General features: G+C 43.7%; 1 protein-coding gene across 2 annotated transcripts; it reads right to left on the minus strand.

The window, feature by feature from the left end:
• Positions 1–6,660: 6,660 nt before the first annotated feature.
• Positions 6,661–18,801, minus strand: NDUFA9 (NADH:ubiquinone oxidoreductase subunit A9). 2 transcript variants are annotated; one of them, XM_059473150.1, is made up of 11 exons: positions 18,741–18,801; positions 16,451–16,621; positions 15,605–15,702; positions 15,330–15,421; positions 12,843–12,984; positions 12,395–12,497; positions 11,855–11,922; positions 11,643–11,719; positions 10,132–10,227; positions 8,272–8,338; positions 6,661–6,937 (listed from the first exon to the last, which is right to left on the minus strand). In XM_059473150.1, the coding sequence occupies exons 1-11, from the start codon at positions 18,778–18,780 to the stop codon at positions 6,770–6,772; spliced, it is 1,122 nt and encodes a 373-aa protein (XP_059329133.1). In that variant the 5' UTR covers positions 18,781–18,801; the 3' UTR covers positions 6,661–6,769. The 2 variants fall into 2 exon arrangements, with proteins under 2 accessions (XP_059329133.1, XP_059329132.1); XM_059473149.1 differs by lacking the exon at positions 10,132–10,227 and having other exon boundaries at positions 18,741–18,794.
• Positions 18,802–20,813: the final 2,012 nt, after the last annotated feature.

Below are 20,813 nucleotides of genomic sequence, written 5' to 3' on the forward strand. Positions count from 1 at the left end.
TGGTAATTAATTGCCAAGCTGGTGGATGTCCTGTCCTCACCTCACCTGGATCTCAGCACAAGGAAAAAAGGCTCCTAGTCTGCTGAATATTTAAAAAATCCCTCAGGTTTTGTACCAGAAAATTAATGCAAAATGCACTGCACTGGAAAATGGGTACAGGAAGAGAGATAAACAGCAGGTTAAATAGCATCAGCAAAGTGCAGGAACATCAACCAAATTTTAAAAAAAATGAACCAGAGAATGAAGAGACCCACCTCTACTTTGTATAGGAATGGAAAACTTGTGCTGTGATATGGACAGGAACAGAGACAAACAGGTGAAAACAATAGTAAATCGTCTAACTTTCTGAAAACTACCATTTTTCTTCTCTTGCTTTTAACAAAATACAGATTGAATTCAAATAACAATTTGGTTCAACATTGCCCACTGTCCTGACTGGAGGACACTTTTATGCAAACAGGGCTCTATATCCCATTCATAACAAGCACACTTGATGTTTCAACAGGGCTGCAGTTTCACAAAGAGGGAGGAAAATGAAAAGGTAAATCTAAATTTATCTCTTGACTTTAGAGAAGTCAAGCAAAAAAGATGTGAATGAAAGCAGAGTGGTTTTTTTTAAAAAAACTTATTATTGACTATCACATTTTCACCACACAAAGTTTGATCAGAACTAATCAAATCCCTCAGCAACAGATTAAATGATTCTGTCTGTTCTCTGATTTAGTTTCCCCTTAAAGAAACTGGCAGTTAATAGGCCCTTAAATAGCTCCTGTCTCCAGACCAGCTCTTCTTTCCATTCCACTGGACACTACTGAATAGAACCTTTTCTTCCTTTTCAAATTCTTCCTCCCAAGGTGGGTTCCTGCTGCACACACAGTAAAGCCAAGCAAGCTTGAGCACACAGCCAAGGAGGGAAGCATTTCCTCTGCATTTCTGAATGTTCTCCTTTTCAGCAAGAATTTATTCACAGAAAAGGTTATCAAGCAGTGGGATAGGCTGCCCAGGGATGATGAGTCTGTGGTTCTAAAATGAAGTCAGTGGCCTGAGCAAATCAGATTAGGAATTTCAAACTGAAGCCAGTTTTTGAAGACTAGCATGAAAAATTTCAAATATTTAGAGTAAAAGTTAATTAATAGGGAAGGGGATTGTTCTTTAATTTATGCTGTTGTCCTGGTTTGAAAAGGAAGTGAGTTTTTTGGGATGCTGTGGTCAAACCAATAGGTGCTCAGGTGCTCACCTGGTGTGGCCACTGAGGACATGGATACGCCTCTGAGAACACAGGGGGTTAAAAGCAGAGCACTCCCAGCGGGGGAAGCTCTCTTGGGTTCCCTTGGTGAAAGAGGTCAGAGCTGCCCTGGCGGCTGCGGCCTGGGTGGGGAGGGGAAGCCATGGGCTGGGTGAGGTAGGCCGGGCCTGGGGCAGAGAGGGGAGGTGAAGGCCCCGGCAGGATGGAAGGGTGGAGGAGCACCCAGAGGCATCAGGCAGCCACTCTCCCGAGAGAGAGAAAGAGACAGACAGAAACAGAGACACAGAGAGAGAGAGAGAGAGAGAGAGAGAGGAGAGCGCCAGCCCGTGCCACCTTGAAATCCGATAGCATGGCCGGCCAAGGAGGTGAGAAGGTGCCCAGGAGGGAAGCATGGGAGTTCGGGACAGGCAGAGCCTGAGATTTTTAACCCTTTTCTTGGATGATGGAAACCTTACAAATGAGGATTCTCCTAGTGTTGAATGAGAAGAGAGATTGAGATAAGAGGAAATGGGCCATGAGAGAAGTTGAGAAGAATCTTGGGTGGCTGGAGGTGATGGAATGGCCTTTGGCTGGATTTTTCTTGTATAGCCATGGACAGAACCATTTTTCCTGTGACACAGAGACTGCATTTAGGGGGAGGCAATGGCTTGGAGCCAGGAGAGTGCAGTGATGTGATGTGAAGGAGTGCGTGAACAGAGGCGATGGGTGAGGAGGGTGTTGGTGCCCTCCGTCTTTAGGGAAGGAGAAGAAGATCTCTGTTCTCAAGACCCCTCGGCCCCAGAGGGTGAATTTGGGGGGGACTGGTGTCCCAAAAGTGAGAGACTGTGCTTTTTTTGGAACTGGGCAAAGCATTCTTAAAAGGGGAACCCTAGAAGCAGCTGTGGTCCATGCACAGTGGTGAGAGCACTGGGCATGGAAGGAAGATGTCACGATGGCAAATGATCTCTGGGCGGTGCCACGTGTGACATGGAAACACAAGAGGTCTCAACTGTGTCTCCAGGGGAAGCCTATGGCACAAGAGGGACTCCTCTCTCCTTGATGAACTGAGAATTGATTATCTAAAGGCTTGTGATGGACTGAGAGTTGATGATCTGAGGGGTGGTAACTGAATTGAGAATCCAAGGTTTTGTCTTACTGTGATGTAGTGGAAATTTGGTGGGGGGAGGACGAATGTTTTTAGAAGGTTTTCATTCTGAGTTCTGTGTGTTTCTTTTTACATCTAGTTGTAGCTTAATAAAGTTTTTCTTCTTTATTCCTAAGTTGGAGCCTGCTTTGCTCTATTTTTGATCACATCTCACAGTAGACACCAGGGAGAATATATTTTCATGGGGGCACTGGCATTGCGCCAGTGTCAACCCATGACAGCTGTATAACTAGATTTTTCTTGTTTCAAGAAGACACAAAGATGTGAAAGTTTATTCTTCTTTTGTTATAGATTCATAACTGTACTGAAGTTCAGGCTGGGAATACTCTAAATGTAGCAGAAGAAAGGAATAAGGTGGTCTGGGAACAAGCATGGAAAAATGAGTGGCTCTTTCTTCCCAACCCAAGCCCAAATTAAGGGTATAAAGCATGCGGTGTATGTGGGAGGAAAAGGTAAGAAAAATGCTGGCAAAACTAGAAACAGGTGAACAGCTTTTGTTTTCATTTTCACTCAATTGTCTTACTAAATTACTGCTCTGACACATGCTTGGGATACAACCTCTGCTTTGCCCAGGCTGCCCTCAGACTTCAGAGGCTCAAAAAATACAGTGGCAGCATCAACTTTAATTAACAGCAACGTTAGCTAGAGGTGAACTTCCTAAAGAAATTGTACCTACAGAATGCATATGTGCTCCTATTCTTTACCCTTACCTCAGAAAGTCCTGTTGGCCAAAGACGAGACAAATTCACAAACAAGAGAACAAAACCTCCACTTTACCCACACATAGAAATACTAAAACATAAATTTAGGCCTTACACACAGTTAATTCCATGGCAGAGAGACAACACAAACACCTTAACACGGACAAAATGAGGCGCTGATGCCATTACAGCCCTGAGAGGCCAAGCACAAGACACAAACCCAGGAGAAACAAGATGTCTCCAGGAGAGAATTCTTCAGCTGCTCACTGAATCTACAGCTTGCAAAACCATTCATTCTTGAATCTGTAAAGACCTCAACAAATATTTCAGATAACAAAAAGGCAAAAGAGTGACTTACCCCAGGAACTGCTGCCTGAAGGGAAGCAGCAGCTCACCAGAGCTCCCATAACCACCACTGAAAGAGCCAAACTGACTCCTTACCATGCACCTACCTCTCTCACCCCCACCTAGGGCTGCTTTAAGCAGTTTGTTGTCACCTTTGCCCCCATTCTTTCCTCCAGCCACACCTGAGCACACTTGAAAGGCTCCTCTGGTGCAGGCATTTGGACAAATCCCTTACAGCACCTGAGGTGCTCCTCCAGCAGAACCGAGATTCTGTTTCTTGGTGCAGACTGCTTTGCCCAGGGATCAGAAGCTGAGAGGCATCTCCTCCATGAAGAGAAGGTTTGCAATAGTAAGGTTCAGGGATAATCTCAATGGTTTTAGAGCAAGGAACACGCACTTCAGTTGCCAAAATCACAGAATCACTAAATGGTTGGGGTTGGAAGGGTAAAGATCATCTTGTTCCAACCCCCTGCTATGGGCAGGGCCACATCCCACTAACCCAGATTGCTCAGAGCCCTATCCAGCCTGGTCTGGAACACTTCCAGGGATGGGGCAGCCACAGCTTCTCTGGACAACCTGTGCCAGGTCCCTCTGGAGGGCGTCCTGTCTTTCAGGTGTGACAACTCTGCTTTAGTGTCATCTGTAAACTTCCTGAGGGTGCACTCGATCCCTTTGGCTACATCATAAAAAAGGTAATAAATAACACAGGTCTCAGCATGAACTCCTGAGGGACACCACTTGTCCCCGATGTCCATCAGGACAGTGAGCTATTGACCACTCCCCTTTGGATATGTAAACTTTGGAGGGAAGTACTTAATAGTTTTTAATCAGTTGTATCAGCCCAGAGGATGAATGTTGGGAAAAGAGGTTCCGTAAGAGGTGAATGGAAAACCGGGATCAGGATTTGCTAAGCAGCAGCTCCGACTACTGGCGATTCAGTGCAGGCAAGGTCTGCGTTGCTAGAGATGTTTTTCCAGCTGTGGATTCCATGTGCTGCTTCAAACTAGAATCTCGATAACAAAATCCCTAACATTCCCTAGTGACGATGAGAAAGGCAATTTCCATTCTGTAGTTTGCAACATGCCCAATTGATGTTAAGCTTTTCCAAGAAGGAATGGTGTTTAGGGAGTAAGTTCCCGGAAAGAAGCCCTATAGCAGCATATGCTGTTCTCAGTTCTGCCACTGGCTTCCCTTTGCTTTTTTGTCAGTGCCCTTCATCTTCTGCTTCCCTACCTCAAAGAAGCTGCAATAATATTCTCATTAATTATTCAAAATTTGGATTGCTTTAAATATATCAGTCATCTGATCTCATCTCATAGAATAGTATCCATGTGCATTTCTTAGGGCAGAGGGAAAAGAAAGTAACAGCATGGAGGGAGAGGTAACCACAGAATAATTACTGCCAGCATGAATGCTCCTCTCAGTCATTAAAATCTGCCCTCTAAGCAACTGGAGAAACCCTTAAGCATTTCTCAGCCTGGAGAAAAAAAGGCTCAGAGGACCCTCTGGCTCTTGACAACTCCCTGGCAGAAGGGTGCAGTCAGGTGAGGGTCAGGCTGTGCTCCCAATAGGAAGAGACAGAATAATAGGAAACAGCCTCAAGCTGTGCCAAAGGAGGTTCAGGTTGGACATCAGCAGGAATTTCTTCATGGAAAAGCTGCTCAGGCATTGGAAGGGGCTGCCCAGGTACACTGTGGAATCCCCATCCCTGAAAGTGTTCAAGAAACCACAGGGTGTGGCACTCAGTGCTCTGGTCTAATTGTCAAGGTGGTAACCCAAGATTGGACTCAACAATTTTGGAGGTCTTTTCCAACCTTAGCAATTCTAGGGATTACAATAATTCTGTACTCAGGGCTGTATTACAAAATAAAGGAATTGCTACAGAAAGCTAACTTAGGAGAAATCACAGCGTAGTTTCTGCAAGGTGGGAAGGGGAAGTGCTGTGTAAGGCAAAGTATTGCTGTGTGATGCTCCACTTTACTCATAATCTCGATGTGGAACAGCTGCTTCAAGTAAATTTCTCATGGATATTCACCCCTTTCCCACTCTCTAATGGCTGCCTGAATTAAGACCCTGTAGGAGAGCTCAGTGGTGCAACTGGAAAAGCTGTGCTTTGAATGAGGGGAGCAGGAAAAATAAATCACTGCACCACGGTAAACATTTCCAGAACTGGCACCTCACATTCCAACACTGCCTTTGCCAGCTTTTCCTGCAGCACTTTGCTATCTGAAAATGGAAACTGCTCGTTAGCTGTGCAGGGCTATGTGATAATTGCATCTCTCTATACTCTTCTGAAGCAGCTCAGGAACATGAATGCTTTCACAGCAGGATGTGTGCAACGTGCAATAAATCAAGATCGGGGCCACACTTAGCAAATGAGTGCTAATAAGACTGCAGAGTTAGAGTCTGATAGAGAAAAGCTGGCAGTCAAAAATAATAAGTTTATGCTCAAATTACTAATATGCACTTCACTTCCAGTTTGCCCTAGCTTTTGAACTTATGTTATCAAAAGAAAAATAAACAATCCGTGAGAGAGCCAAATTTAATACCTCCTTCAAAAGCAGGATCAAAAAACTCACAAAAGCCCACCTCTTTCTCAGAGTAAATATTAGCAGCAGCAGTTTTGATGTGGAAGCTCTTGAAATCTGAGAAACACTTTATCCAGGAGTTTCACTGTACTTTGGCAATACAGAAAGAGCGAGAGATCCTGTTCTCTGGCTACAGCACTCAGCTGAGGGAGCTGGGGGTGTTTAACCTGGAGAAAAGGAGGCTCAGTGACTTTGTGCCTCTCTGCAACTCCCTGAAAGGAGTTGACGCTTTCTTTAAGGAAAGGAAGCTGACGCTTTCTTTAAGAGCCACGTTCAGCGCAGAAAACCAAGTTCAGAAGAGTCAAAAACTTAAAACCAGGGCTTTTTCTGAGATCTCGTAGTCTCAACAGGCAGCATTCCCAGCAATTCCTACTGGAAAGGGCATGTTCTGGATGACCTAGTCCCGAACTGCAACACTCTTGAAACTATTTGAGCACCTAAAGCTCAGTGATACATTTGCTTTGAGAGCCAAGGGAAAAAGAGACAAGTGTTACAGCATAATCCCTCTAGTCCCAACAGTTCAAAACAGTACAATGCTCACCAGCTAAGTAACCATATTATTTGCTTCTGTGGCAGAGAGAAAATCCACATTGCAGTGACAGTCCCCCCTTAACTGAAAAGACAACACTGGTGAAATACAGTTTACATGATTAATACATTTTACTCAGTATGTACACAGTTCTCCAAAGAAGTTGGGTCATCCAAAGGCAGTTTAAGAAGCTTTAAGTATCCCCCTTGCCAGCTGTTACATGGGTTGTGTTTTTGGCTTTGCTTCCTCCAGCTCAGCGTCCAACCAGCGGAACCTGCGGTGACGGCGCAGGACTTCGATGGCCTTTTGTTCCAGGGGGGTTGGTTCGATTCCCAGCTCTTCAAAACCAGGAAGGTCAGGAAATGTCATGTCTGTTGTGTGAAACTTCAACAAGAATGGGGAGGGTAAGAAAAAAGAAAAGATCATTCACTTGAAATGAACAGCTTTACACCCAATGCAATTATTCTCCTGCCAAAAGAAGTAGAGGAAGAAGAAAGATTCAAACAGAACTGTGGCATAATTACACAAGGTCTTGAGTACCAAGACTTCCAACAAGAGGTACAGGTATTCTGCATCCAGCAAGAAGTCCTTCGGGCTTTAATTCAGGAATAAATACCATGCAGGAAGTGCCTTCCTTTATTCTCCATACCTTATCAGGGAGGTTACTGCATTGCAACAGCAAAACTAAACAGAACTCCAAGGCTATACTTGAACTCCAATTATGGATATTTTGATTTGTCAAGAAAATGATGTGTTGAATTATCACCTCCGGTAGATGGTTTTGCTCTGTTTATGGTTTAGAACATGGCCCTGTACAAACAGCTGATTCTATTACTATAGTTAATTCTATTACCATACATGCAACCCATAGAAAACAGATTTCTCTTATGCTGGTGTTCCTTGAAAGGTCTTTTGAATCAAACACATCTAATATTGAACAGATTATTTAAGGAAGAAAAGCTTGGAAAGAGGAACAATCAGACCCAGAAATTACACTGAGAAACTTCCTCTTACACTACCTATACTACAGCTGACTTGCAGCAGTTTTAGTGATTTGGTGCAGGCTTATTTTATGAAATGTAATGGAAGAAACTACAAAAGCAGTGGAAGAAAGGTTTTTGGAGATGTTACAATTATATCCTGGGGGACAATCAGGTGAAGTAGGCAATTGATATTGTGTCATAAGAAAATATATTGAAATTCCAATGCTGCAAAACAGGTGGGAGAGTCACTCTGTAATTCAGAAAGCAGAAAGTTTAGGGAATATACATGACTATCTTTGCTAGCCTACACATATGCCAAATTTTGACACTAATACCTGCCAATTTCTACTTTTCTTTGCTTGCAGTTGTTTTTTTGCAATTTATTTCTCCATCCCCAGTGAAACATTCTGAGAAGTCAGGAATAAACATGAAGTGGCAGCATTCTCCCAGAAAACACACTTGAATGTTAAGCAAGATTTTGGAATGTGTGCAGGGTGTCAGTTCAACTTCAGTTGTTAAAAACACCATTTCCTGGATGATGGAAGTGATTTTAGTGCATCTAGAGGTACCTAAACTGACTAAGAGTGGGGAGCACTGCCCCCCCCTCACTTTGCTCATCCAACCTCCACTTTTTTCAATTCCATGTGGTTTTGGGGAAAGCAAAACTCAAGTGTGAGTTAAAAATGCACAATGAAGCATTTCCCAAGAGGGATTTTTGGCTGGTCCCACACTTACCCTATCCACCTTGTCCCTTGTCAACCATGGTTCAAACGGATTCATCTCAAAGAATCTTGCTACTAAACTGTGAACAGAAGAAATATTGCAAAAGTGCAGTCATTTATCCAGATACATAGAAATCCAGTAAAAATTATTTCAGACTTAATAGATGGTGAGCAAGAGCTTGTTCTGAAGCTGTTCTTGCAAGCTCTGAGTTCACTATAGCACTAGATGTGCCAGTCACTAAGTTCTTAGTTGTGTTTCTGGTAATTAACTGTTCCTGAATTACTGGATCTTGTATTGTTTTACTTTGGATGGAATGGAGAAGCAGATCTCTAAAAGTTAATATGAGCATTAGCGGGTAGGGAAAGTAAATCCCCCATCCAATTCCCCACACAGCAGAGGGCTGAGTCTTGCCCCTGCCTTTCATTCAAACTCTGTTCCCTGCCAGTGTAGGCAGCAATCCAATTTGTCATGACGTTGGATTCAATGCCTCTAGGAGAAAACACACTTGCTGACAATTAAATGAGTTATCAGCAACACAAACAAGCTGGTGGAATCTGGAGCAATCTACAAAAAGGGTGAGGACTGGGGTATCCACAGTTTTCAGAAATGAAGTTTCCCTTGAAAGAAAGGAAATCTGACAGGGAAAAGAAAATAATGCTACAGTTCTTGCTCAGTGTCTCGGGACCAACAGCAGAATCTCTCACTGAATAGGTAGGACTTGCTCCAGTGTTCACCTGGCAGATTAGGGTGTTACTGAATTAGTGCACATAAACACAACCAAGCTCATCTGCCTTTTAGGTGCATTCTTTTCTCAAAAATATGAACTATCACTTAGTTTAGCCCAAATAAAAAAGAATAACATGGACTGCAGCAGATGTGAATGAAACTAAGAAGCACTCACATGTCACCTTTCCAACAAGCTGCTCTGTGTCACCAGAGCCATGTGCCTGGTCCCTCTTACAGCCAATAGAGGAACAGCCACAATAGTTTAGGATGTTCTCAGTGTTATCCATCAGTGCTTCCATGGATCCAATGCTGAGTCATACTGCTGTGAGGGTTCTAACTCTGGTGACTGATTAAGCTTCTTAATTTGCATTGTACTAAAAACAAGGAGGACCAGTATGCCAAATAATAACACAGCCCCATTGTGCTGAGGGCAACTGCTGAAATGGCATTTATTGTTTGGGGTAGCTCTTCAAAAAGATGTGATTATTCCCTAAGGACCAGGCCCAGGTTCAGTAGCAGATCCTTAAGATTGTGCAAAAAAATCTGTCAGGGCCTGCAGTCAGCAACATACACACAGATTTTCCCTGTGGTATTGTTGAAAATCATTTGGTTTGCTACTAATTTTATTGAATTAGGACCTTTTGCTACTTCTTGGCTCAGCAAAGCCATTCAATCACAGAATGACTTAGGTAGGAGAAGACCTCCAGGATGATCAAGGCAAACTTTTGCTGATCACCAGATCACTGAGTGCCATGTCCAGTTGTTTCTTCAACATCTCCCTGGGAAGCCATTCCAATGTTCAACCACTCTTTCTTGTAAAGAAATTCTTCCTGATGTCCAACCTGAGCATCCCCTGGTGCAGCTTGAGGCTTTGTCCTCTTACCCTGTCCCTAGATGTCAGGGAGAAATGACTCTGGAATGAACAGCCATGTTAAGTTCACTATAAGCGTGCATTTCACATACCAGCTCATCAAATGCAGGCCTGTCCCCGAGCTGAAGGCTCAAAACTGGCTAACAAGTACCTCAGGAAAGGCAACTTCTGCAGCCCCACCACTTTAATAACAACTGGGCCGAGTAAGTCACCCATGCAACAACTATTTATGCTTCTGTGCTGCCAAGAGCTTATTGAATTAGGGTCCCACTTACTGGTAGAGAGGCCGTGGCAGCGGGTAGGGAATGAAGGGGTGGTGGGCAACAGCGTAAACGTACTCGACCATGTCATACAGCAGGTACCGGTGAGGGCTGGAAGGGAATGCACCAAACATCACACCTCAGTCAGCTACACTGCAATATTAGCATCAGAGAGAAAAACAATTTTAAACCCTCCACCCCCAAGGCTACAAAAAGTCTGTTTCTTCAATCCAAATAATTTGCCTGCAGAGATTCCCCTGTTGCTCACAGGGAGGAGGTTTATCCTGGAGGACTGCAGCCTTTGGAAAGGCCCATCCTGGAGCTGGGGAAAAGCATGGAAAGGATTCAGCAGAAAGGAACAGTGGGCATTTGGCTGCTGGCCAAGGCTAACCCACCACAACCACACTGGATGAAGTGTTTCTGTGTGCTACGAAAGCACACCTGAATGTGCCTCCTTCCATGCTGACTCCAATTCTGAACTCCAAGACTTCCATCACTGTGAGAGGAGTTTGTTCAAGCCCACTTGGAAGCCAGAAATCACATGGAGAATTAAGGATGCTTTATTAACAAGACATTCCATTTTTGGTAGGAAATGGCTGCAGGGAAATTGATTCACTTGCCTTTACTTGACTAAGATTATTTTGTTCTATTTAAAAGCAAGATGAACTCTCCAAAAAATGCATTCCCCTCTCTCAAGACGAGAATGAAGCAGTCAGTCTTCCATCCACTTGCCTAAGAGTAACACAAACTACTGGGAATTCCCATTTCTTTCTTGTTCAGATCCTGCCTTGGCATTTTAGGCTGTCTACATGTGCTCAGACTGAGCTGTCAGGTATCTCCCTTGCCTTCCAGGCAATTTGCTGCCATTCCAAAACATTCTGAAAAGCTCCACGACACCACAAGAGCACACTGCTGAGCAGTTTGACAAACACAGGATCTCGCAGATGCCAAGGTCTAAGATTGCAAGCATGAAAACTGAACCTTCAACTGACATGTTCTCCAGAAAAGTCCCAAGAGATCAGAGAGCCATAAAATGTTTTGGATTGAAAGGGACCTTAAAATCATCTCATCCTATCCCCACCTTCCACTATCCCAGGCTGCTCAGAGCCCCATCTAACCTGCCCTTGAACTCTTCCAGGGATGGGGCAGCCACAGCTTCTCAGGGCAACCTGTAAATCCAGTCTCCAACTGTACATCCACTGCCTCTAAGCCATTCTAATTCCAGGTGGTTTCCACAGAGCTTTACCAGAATTTTCCCCAAATCCATATTGTCTAGCATGTTTCCCAAGCTGCCTACCTCTTTGTGTGCACATATATCACATGAAATGCACTGGGGCCCAGATTAGGATTTTCAAAGTACTCACAAGTAAGAGCTTGAGCCATTTTTCCTCCCAAAAAGGAGGTGGAATTTATTGCAGCTCAAACTGTGTGCATGGATGGAGAAATAAAATGTACTGTGCAGCATGCCAAAAAATGACACTAAAAAGATGTACTACAGTTAATTAGAATCAGAAAAAGTGACTTACCCAGCCAAGGCATATGTTTTTCCTTTTGCATCAGGATTCTTAATTGCATTAATAATTGCCTTTGCTACATCAACCACCTGCAAGGAACAAATTCTGACAAGTTACCAAGAGAAAACAGGAATACATGCACACACTCCTCTTTCAGAGGCGGTTTACAGACCTACACATCCACCCACCAAGGATTTGGGATTGGGATTTCATGGAAAACTTACATAGACTGGTTGCTTCACTGTTTTTTTGCCCAGAGAAACAAGAGGGACACCGCCAAACCAACGCATGTCTGATGGAAAAAAAGAGAAAATCTGGGAATCCTTTCAGTACCAGAATAACCAGGACATTTGACACCACACTGAGTGTGGATCTCATCTGAAAATTGACTTCTCTTTTAAAAAAACTAGGATTGGGAAGAACTCCCAGCCAATTGCAGCAGCATTTTTCTCAAGACACATTTAGTTTTCGTACTAACATTAATGAGAGGGCTGCATTTGCTGTTTCCATAGAGTGGGTCAGTACATACCCCCCCACCCCAAAAAAAATCATTTCAAAAATAAAAACGAAGAGCAACATCTAACTAGATTGAGAAAGAATTCTGTCAAGAGGTAAGAATTTAGTATATTGCTGTACATCCCACACACTGCTGATAAGAACACACTGAATACACCTGCTTTTCAGAAGCAAATCCTATTTTCTTTCTTTTCTCTACAGGCAGTTACACAAATCATACATGGGTTTACTATTCCAAGAGTACCTACTTGCATAATGATTGAGAAATCGGTCCTCTCTACCAAACATCTCAGAGGGCTTCAGAATTACAGCGTCTGGAAATTGTTCCCTCACAGTCTTCTCTCCAACAGCCTATCAATTAAAACAAACACATTCATTACATCCATGCTGAACCAAGCAGAAGTGGATGCCTTTCATAACAGAAAGCATCTCTGACTGCAGAACTGAAAGAAATTATGCCATAAGTAGCACAAAAATTATTTATATCCAAGCCATTTGATCCTCAAGATGCTGCACTGAGATAAAGGTCTCACAGAAAGCCCAAACATTTCTCAGCTGCAGAAAACAGCATGTAGTAAATTCATACATTGATGCCCTTCAAACAGCCCCAGCTGGGGGGAAAAAAATCAAAACCAAACCCAAACCAAATACAAAGTACGTTCTCAGGAAATACATTTAAGTGGACTACAGACTTACTTTGTTCCTGAGGTATTTGGAGGGACTCTTCATGCTAGCATTCAGGTGAGAAATATGAATGAATTTTTCCACACCAGCTTCCTTACTTATCTGTGCGATACTTTGAGGAATATTTACAAATTCATCTTCAAATTTGAAGTTTCTAAAGCAAGGCAAGACCCAAAAGTTACTTTAAGAGCAATCAACAATGGCTGCCACTCAGCCAAAAAGCAATTATTACATATTACTTGAATGTATTATCAGAAACCTACAGTGACAGTCCTAGAAACAAAATTTCCCTTCATGATGGACTCTTCATATGATAAAAACTAGAGGAAAGTGAAATTGCAACTGTATTCTTCAATTTTAGCTTCTCTGCCCTTTCACCTGGTAAGATTAAATCAGTATGAAAAATCCTCTTGTCCACTTGTCTGTGACAAAGAGAAAACTCCCAGTAAAAGTGAAAACAGGTTGTTTTTATTAAAAGAAGCTCTCCTGCATCTTGAACTCCGAGTAAGGCTATGTTTTCACAAATCCTGTCCAAAATTTGCCTTGATTTGACACACCTAATTACACTACAAAGAAGCTTGAAATTTCTGAGCAGCACAAATCAGGGTAGATGCTTGGCAGGGGAGAAGAAGGAAAAAACACACCAGAGAACACAGAGGTGCTCATGCAAATGGAAAAACAATTTTTCAGAGCATTTAGAACCATTTCAGAGCTGAAAGGGACTTCCAGAAGAAGCAAGAAATCCTCCCCTTACTGTATGATATTCAAGGGGCCTAAATTAGAGGGTTATACTGTCAACCAGTTTGGTATCTCATCAAGATCAATACAGAAGCTCTGTCTCCATGCAGAACTGCCAACAATTCCAAAATTGCAAGAAAGATAATTGGCTTCTCATGTTGTTGTATTGTCCTTGTAGGCACTCCTCATCTTGACCATTTGCTTTGGGTAACAAACATCTTAGCCAAACACCTCCCTCTGTGTCCTTATATCCTCCCACAGCTCTTCAGATCCCACTGGAGCCCAAAGAAAGGCTTAAAAATACGAAGTTATTTTTGAGCTTTCCATAACTACTCTGATCCTGGGAACCATCACTCCTTTTCTGCTCACCAAAATAGATTTAGAAACACTCAAGAACAACATTCCTTCTGTAACCATGGAGTTCCAAACAACATAGTACACACAGAGGAGACTGGACACAAGTACAAAGCAAGGAAGAAAATATTTGATGGTAGGCTTTGCTTTTTTTGTCTGATCTCTCCGTCTAATTTTACTTTTCTTTCTGGACAAGTTTTTCACAGGCTCTGGGATGATTGCAACAGTTACTCTGACCTCGTGTTTAACAAACCAGAGAACTCAATCTCAGGGTTTCAGCACCACCACTGATACCCACATGCACAAAACACGTGATTAAAACATTTGTGCCACACAGTGGTTAAGTTCTGTAATGTCCAAAAGTTTTAAACATGGACCAAGACTTGTCCATTTCTATCCATTGAAACTGCACAGAGAACAAGGTTTGGGGATTTTTAAACAGAATGAAACTTTTTGTTATTGTCATACTTCCTTTTAACAATAAAATAAACTGTCTTTTCTATAAACCACACCTTTTACACAAGACCAGAAATTTTGAACATCAAAGGGCTGTTCATAAAAAAAAATTGCAACAAAAGCATTAGGTGATCAGAGATCAAAGTGATATCTATGTTTGTTTCTGTCTACTACCAGAGCAAAAATTATGCACCACACAAGGGCAAATCTCCCTATTAAATTTTTGTCTGGCAGTTCTGCACAAGGCTTTGAATAAAATGGACATAATTGCACGATCACACACACATTCTGAAGGTGGCTGTTACAGGTATTTTTAACCTAAAATAAGGGAATTTTTAAATGGATTTCAAAAAGAAACTATTCTTAGAAACTATTATCAAAGAATGCTTCTGTAGCTAATATTGTTTGTGCCAAAATTCTACCAATGAATGAAGTTATTAGTCATAATCTTAATGATCAACTTAATAACCAACTCTCCATCAGCTATTCCTGCTTGATCACAGCTTTTTCTAGCAGGCTACAACTCATCTCTGTGTCCAAGTGACAGGATGAAATCTTAATTCTGTGATAATGTAAATGCAAATATTACGTAAATATGAGTTATATATAAAATTGTCAATGTAAATATAAAAAATTGGTGAGGCTCTGTCATCTATAGAAAGGCACTCAGGGAATATTCATTAGGTATGTGAAAATAGCACATTTGATTTTTCTGACAGAACAAAAGCTGTACACTGGAAAATTGTGGAAAGAATGCACTTTTCCAAAGCAGATCACAACCAGGACTGGAGTTAACCTTTTAAAGAAATCTTATATGCAAAATCTTGGGGTTGCCTTTTCCCAGAAGCCAAGAACAATGGCAACATCACTGCACACACATGCTGTAAAACAAGGCTACAATAACTGGTACAAATCTATCACATATAAGAAAAGAAAGAAAAAGAAAATTACTTTGTTTCCCATTCCTTTCCAATAAGATTAATGACCACATTGCTGTGTTCCACGGCTCTTCGGATGGACTCTTTGTCCCTACAGTCCCACTCCTGCAAGCAGAGCATCACATGGGGAAAAGATGAGATAATGAGTAAATAGGCATCACCAAAGCAAGCTCTTTCACACCATTTCCATTTAGAGGCTAAACAACAGCTGGAGCTGTGTCTTTGAGAAGGATTACTTGGCTGCCTTGCACAGCCAGGGCTTTGTGATTGATCTCAAGCCAGACTCACCATGAAGAGAAGTTGCCCCAGGTCACCCATGGGCCGCAGATACATCAGGTCATACTGATCACAGCGATAGGGGATGATGACTTGAGAGCCAATGCGACCTAAAGGGCCACAAAAACCCCAAAGTTTCAAACAAATACATCCCTTTAAGTAGATTAATTTCTGAATGAACAAAAATCCCTTTTCCCCCTGGCATTAAAGCACTACAGTTAGACATAGGTATCTTGAATGCATATCTGCAAAGCTAAAAGTAGAACAGAACTAAGGTTCTTCTTGAACCTACATAATTCAAATACTTAAATAGGATTTTTTCCTTAATATTTAGGCCTGTAAGACAAAATGCCAAAGCTCATTAACAAATGAACCAAAAATGGTGTGTCCAAAAACCAGAGCACAATACCTAAACAATGGAACATTTACAAGGATATTTACATTTTGTAAGCTGCATGAAAAGGAGGGGAAAAAAGCAGCATGGATTATTTTCCAAAATTTAAATTCAAAAGGGCAATTTTAAAGAATTCCAATCAAACTCCTGCAAACCTTTAGTAAAATGTCCTAATAAGGCTAAAACCAGAAGAATCAAATACATGCTGTAGATTTCCTCAGATTTGCATTCTACAGAGGCGTAGGACTTCTTTTAATGACCTTAATCTTCCAAAGCTCCAAAATTTCCTTGATTAGAACACTTTTTACTACTTGTCACATACTGGAACTCAGGCAGACTGCAAAACACTTTTAAGATCCACAGTGCCAGAAACTTCTCCATCACCCTGCAACCTAGAGATCAATTGGTTTAGTTAAACATTTTTTTGGGTAGTTTCTTTAATCAGCACTCCTGGTGAGCATTACCTAAGCGGTTGACAACATATCGTCCCAGGAAACCTGTGGCTCCAAAGACAGTGGCCACAATGCCACTGACAGAGGATCTGCCACTCCTCCCATGAGGGATCACGGCGTGATGGACCTGCCGGTGCGGCTGCAATGCCGACGGTGCTGCAGTCAGGACAGAAATTCCATGGCCTGCAACATGCAACAGGAGAGATTTGAGGACATGAATTGGAACCCAGCACTGCTAACTCACAGCTTATATTGGTTTTCTCAGCACAGATCTTTTTCTCTAATATCCCATGCCAAGGCTTTTTATGGACTGTTGTTTCAGAGATATCTGGAGAGGTCAGAGGGGAGCAGGCGTGGGAAGTTGCTGGTAAAGTTAAGGACCAAACTGATACAGGGAAGGAGCAAACAAAGGTTATCAGTTCTTAAAGAGCAAGTAAAGCTCGCTGTGAGTTTAAGGTGAAGCAAGTAAAGAATACTCAGTAGAAATATAAAATATAGCAGAGGAAGCAATTCTGTATCACAGCTCTGAAGCAAGGAGAGAGGGAGAGATGCAAAGAGCCAGATCCATGATACATGGCATACTACCTCAAAGCTGCTCCTTTCCTCAAGGAGCTAGAAAAACTTGGGAGCCACAGAGGCAGGACATCATCAGGATACTGATATACAAGAACATGTGGTGACAGGACAAGAGGGAATGGCCTCACACTGACAGAGAGGAGGCATAGGATAGGATATCAGGAAGAAATTCTTCCCTGTGAGGGTGCTGAGGCCCTGGCACAGGGTGCCCAGAGAAGCTGTGGCTGCCCCATCCCTGGAAGTGTCCAAGGCCAGGCTGGATGGGATTGGGAGCAACCTGACAGGTGCACACTGAAGAAGGTTTTGTCCCAATGTGGTTAGGAATTACCAGTTACACAGGGGCACTGACACTGCAGCCACAATGCTCAGAAGATCAAAAGGATAGGGGGTGTAGAGGCATAAATGATATTCTGTCACCTCAGCTGGCAGAGCTCATACCAGAAAGTCCAACCAGATTTCAGCACCTGAAGGAGGTCTTTTGCTACCCAAAAGTCTGTCTATCCCTGTTCTCTCCATACCACACAAACTGGAAAAAGATATTGCATCTCCAATTTTGTCCTGAAAGACGGTTTGAGAGCCACTGAAAGGTAAAAATCAGCAATACTTTACAGCTTCCAACAACTCAGTAACTTCCTTGCTGTTACTTCTGCAAAAATCATTGCTGGTAGGCTCTTTATAATGTCATTACTACACCAACAAATAATATCTAATTACTGTCTTGTATTCTCCCACTTTTGTGAATTCCCCTGCTGTGCTTATCTTACGCTATAAAGTTTAGTGATGAGCAATTTTCCTTGTTCCGTAAGTCTATAAGGTCTGGCTACCCTAAATTATCACCAGCTATGGTTATATGCCCAATCATTGCTTTAAATTGCATTTTCTGGAGCAGCTGCGGCTGCCCCATCCCTGGCAGTGCTCCAGGCCAGGCTGGATGGGGCTCTGAGCAACCTGGGATAGTCGAAGGTGTCCCTGCCCATGGCAGGGGGTTGGAACTAGATGATCCTAAGAGTCCCTTCCAATCCAAATAATTCTGTCATTCTATGAATTAAAGCTCCAATATCTGCAGTTGCACCCAAAGCATCTTTTTCTCTACCCAAAAGTTTGTCTATCCCCATTCTCTCCCAACCCCACAAACTGGAAAAAGACACATCTCTCATTTTGTCCTGGAAAGCAGTCTGACAGCCACCTGGGTAAATAAAGAACACACTGCTCCCATTAAAAGGATATTAAATTCCTCCCTGCCCTTTACAAACAAAACCCGTTTGCCATCTCCCATGTTACTTAATCTAAGACTGTGGGCAGAATCAGTTTAAACAGAATCAAAGACTCAAATACACGCTTTAAATATAATATTGGTAGCTGAACTTTACCATAGATCATGGCCCAAAGGTCACAGTCACCTAAGAAACCGCGAAAGGAACCCAAGCTTTTAGCTATAGGGCAGTGACAGCCCCAGCGCGACACCCGCAGCTACATCCCGAGCCCTCTGCGCTCCAATCCCCAGCTACCTAAGGAGAAGGGAGGCACAAACACGATCATTTCCGCGCCCCCGGAAAAATTCTAGGCAGCTCCTTTCCAGCCGCTGCAGGGCGAGCTCCCCTCGCGCACAGCCAGAGGCAGAGGCAGAGCGTGTCCCGGGCCGGGCAGAGCCACACGGGCGGGCCGAGCTGGCTGAGGGCGGTGGGCAGAGCGGGCCCATGAGGGGCCCGGCGGGGCTGACACTCACCTGCCCTTGGCAGCCGCAGCCCGCGCGTCGCCGCCGCCATCTTGTGTCTTCCTGGGGCGGGGCGGCGCGTGCGCGAGGCCGCGAGGGCAGCGCGGCTGCGCAGGGCGGGGCCGAGGGGCCCTCAGGGGCTGCCGAGGGGATTGAAGTCACGGAGAGGGTGTGGAGGTGGCCAGGTTAGCGGGCTGTGGCATTGAGGGGTGCCTGTGCTGTTTCCTTCAACACCTCAAGGTGTAACAATAACTCCATCGTCAGCCTGGGCAGCGTATTCCAATGTCCAAGAAAAAGTTCTTCTTAAGGTGCAGGAATGCTTCGTGGTGTGCAACCCGAGCCTCTCCTGGCTGTTTTCTCTTGTACCGTGCCTTGCTCCTTGGGAGCAGAGCCCGGCCCCCACCTGGACAGTTTTGCATTAGCGGTGGATATGATGCTGTGCATAGCTGAGAAAGAAAGTGCGAGTCACCTGTGTGTTTGGCCTGTTTGCAGACGGCAAGAGGAGGCTTTTCCCTTGGCACTCTCAGCGCTCATAAAACTGACCGTACGATGGCGATGTCGGCTTGTAAAAGAAGGAAACGCTTCTGGCCTTGCTCTAAACCATTTCAGGTGCAGTGCCAAGCTGAAAACGTCACTGCTCTCCAGTCCACTGTGTCAGGACAAAAAGATCTCGCTGACCTTCCCTTTCCAAGTACAAACTCTTGATTTGTACCACCCTCAAACAGCAACACGAACTCCTCCGTGCTAATAAATCTTTCACTCTGGCAGAGTCCGGCTACAAACTTGAAACCATCCAGCAAAAACACAGCTCACAGAAGTGCCAGCTGAGAAAGCTCTTGCTGCTAACAACTTCCCTTGCACCCAAAGAACTACCAGTACACACCCTACTACAATCTGCACTTTCTTCTCAGCTCTATGAACCATCATAACCCTTCAGTCTCACAGAGCCAGGATCCAAATGGAATTGCTCATACACTAAAGGTACCAGGACAGAAAGCTCATCAACAACTTGGCTTTTGCATTCCCAGAACAGTTCAACAGCTCTCACTGACAGCGCTGCCTATTAGGAAAAGCCATTAAATTTCATCAAGATTACCCAATCTGTGGATCCAAAACTGGTTTCTTTGCCAAAGAGAGGAAACTATAAGCCCATCTCAAAAGAAATGGCATTCCCTCCTCCGGAATAAACAGCATCCAGGAAATGAGCCCTTACAAAGGTGATAGAACACTGTAACTGGGCATTACCTGCCCGGGGCATTCTTAGCAGCTGCACACCAAACCTGAGCACAGGACCTTGTCCAAAATAAGGCCAAAATTTCTGAAGGAGCGGAAACCAGGTGCCAAATTGAGCAGTGTGAGGAGGAGTTCTCTGAGTGCAGCTGAAGCTGTAAGGCAGCACCAGCATTCGCAGCTGACACTTTTGTGAGTGTTGCTTTTGCCAGATGGTTTCAAGTTTGTAGCCGATCTCTGCGAGAGTGAAAAATGTATTAGCGTAAAGGAGTTCATGTTGCCGCTTGAGTGTGGGGCAAATAAGAGTTTGTACTCGGGAGAGCAGCGAAGTGGCGATTTCAACCTGGATCTGCACTTCAGGTACTTCACGTAGGCGAGGTGCGTTTTCTTCTTTGGCAGGTCCACACCGCCATCGTGTGGTTCATTTTGTCAGCGCCCAGGAAAAAGCGCTTTTCTGTCCCGGCACCATTCGTGTGAGAGCAGGCAGTGTAGAGGCTCTATTGTGGATGCGGTAGTCCAGACTGAAAGCATAGGTTCTTCCATTTACGGAAGGGATGTGTGATTCTGCATGTGAAGGAAGACGAATTGTCTCACTGTTGGCTATGCAGCAAAAGGCACCGCATCTTTCTTCTAGAATTTCTCCTGTGGGGCCAGCTGCTGAACATTCTTAGCTTTGTAACCGGGACTCTGAGACTGACAGTGCATGAGGGTCCCGAGAGCTGAGCAGGCATTCCTGGGTGTGCTGCACTTTAAAAGCTGCAAGGACTAAGTGAAAACAGCGCTTACTTTTTGTTCTAGGAGCTCTGGATTGGGAGCAATAGCTGAACATAGCAAGTTCTGAATCTGGGCCCTGCG

This window comes from Ammospiza nelsoni, chromosome 5 (genome assembly GCF_027579445.1).
Source record: "Ammospiza nelsoni isolate bAmmNel1 chromosome 5, bAmmNel1.pri, whole genome shotgun sequence".
Taxonomy (NCBI): domain Eukaryota; kingdom Metazoa; phylum Chordata; class Aves; order Passeriformes; family Passerellidae; genus Ammospiza; species Ammospiza nelsoni.

Coding starts and splice junctions, on each gene's coding strand:
- NDUFA9 (XM_059473150.1), bottom strand. CDS start 18,780: ATGGCGGCGGCGACGCGCGGGCTGCGGCTGCCAAGGGCAG. Junction 11,923..12,394: donor ATTTCTCAATCATTATGCAA/GTAGGTACTCTT, acceptor TTTTTCCATCAG/ACATGCGTTGGTTTGGCGGT. Junction 11,720..11,854: donor CAGTGAAGCAACCAGTCTAT/GTAAGTTTTCCA, acceptor TGTTCCTTGCAG/GTGGTTGATGTAGCAAAGGC.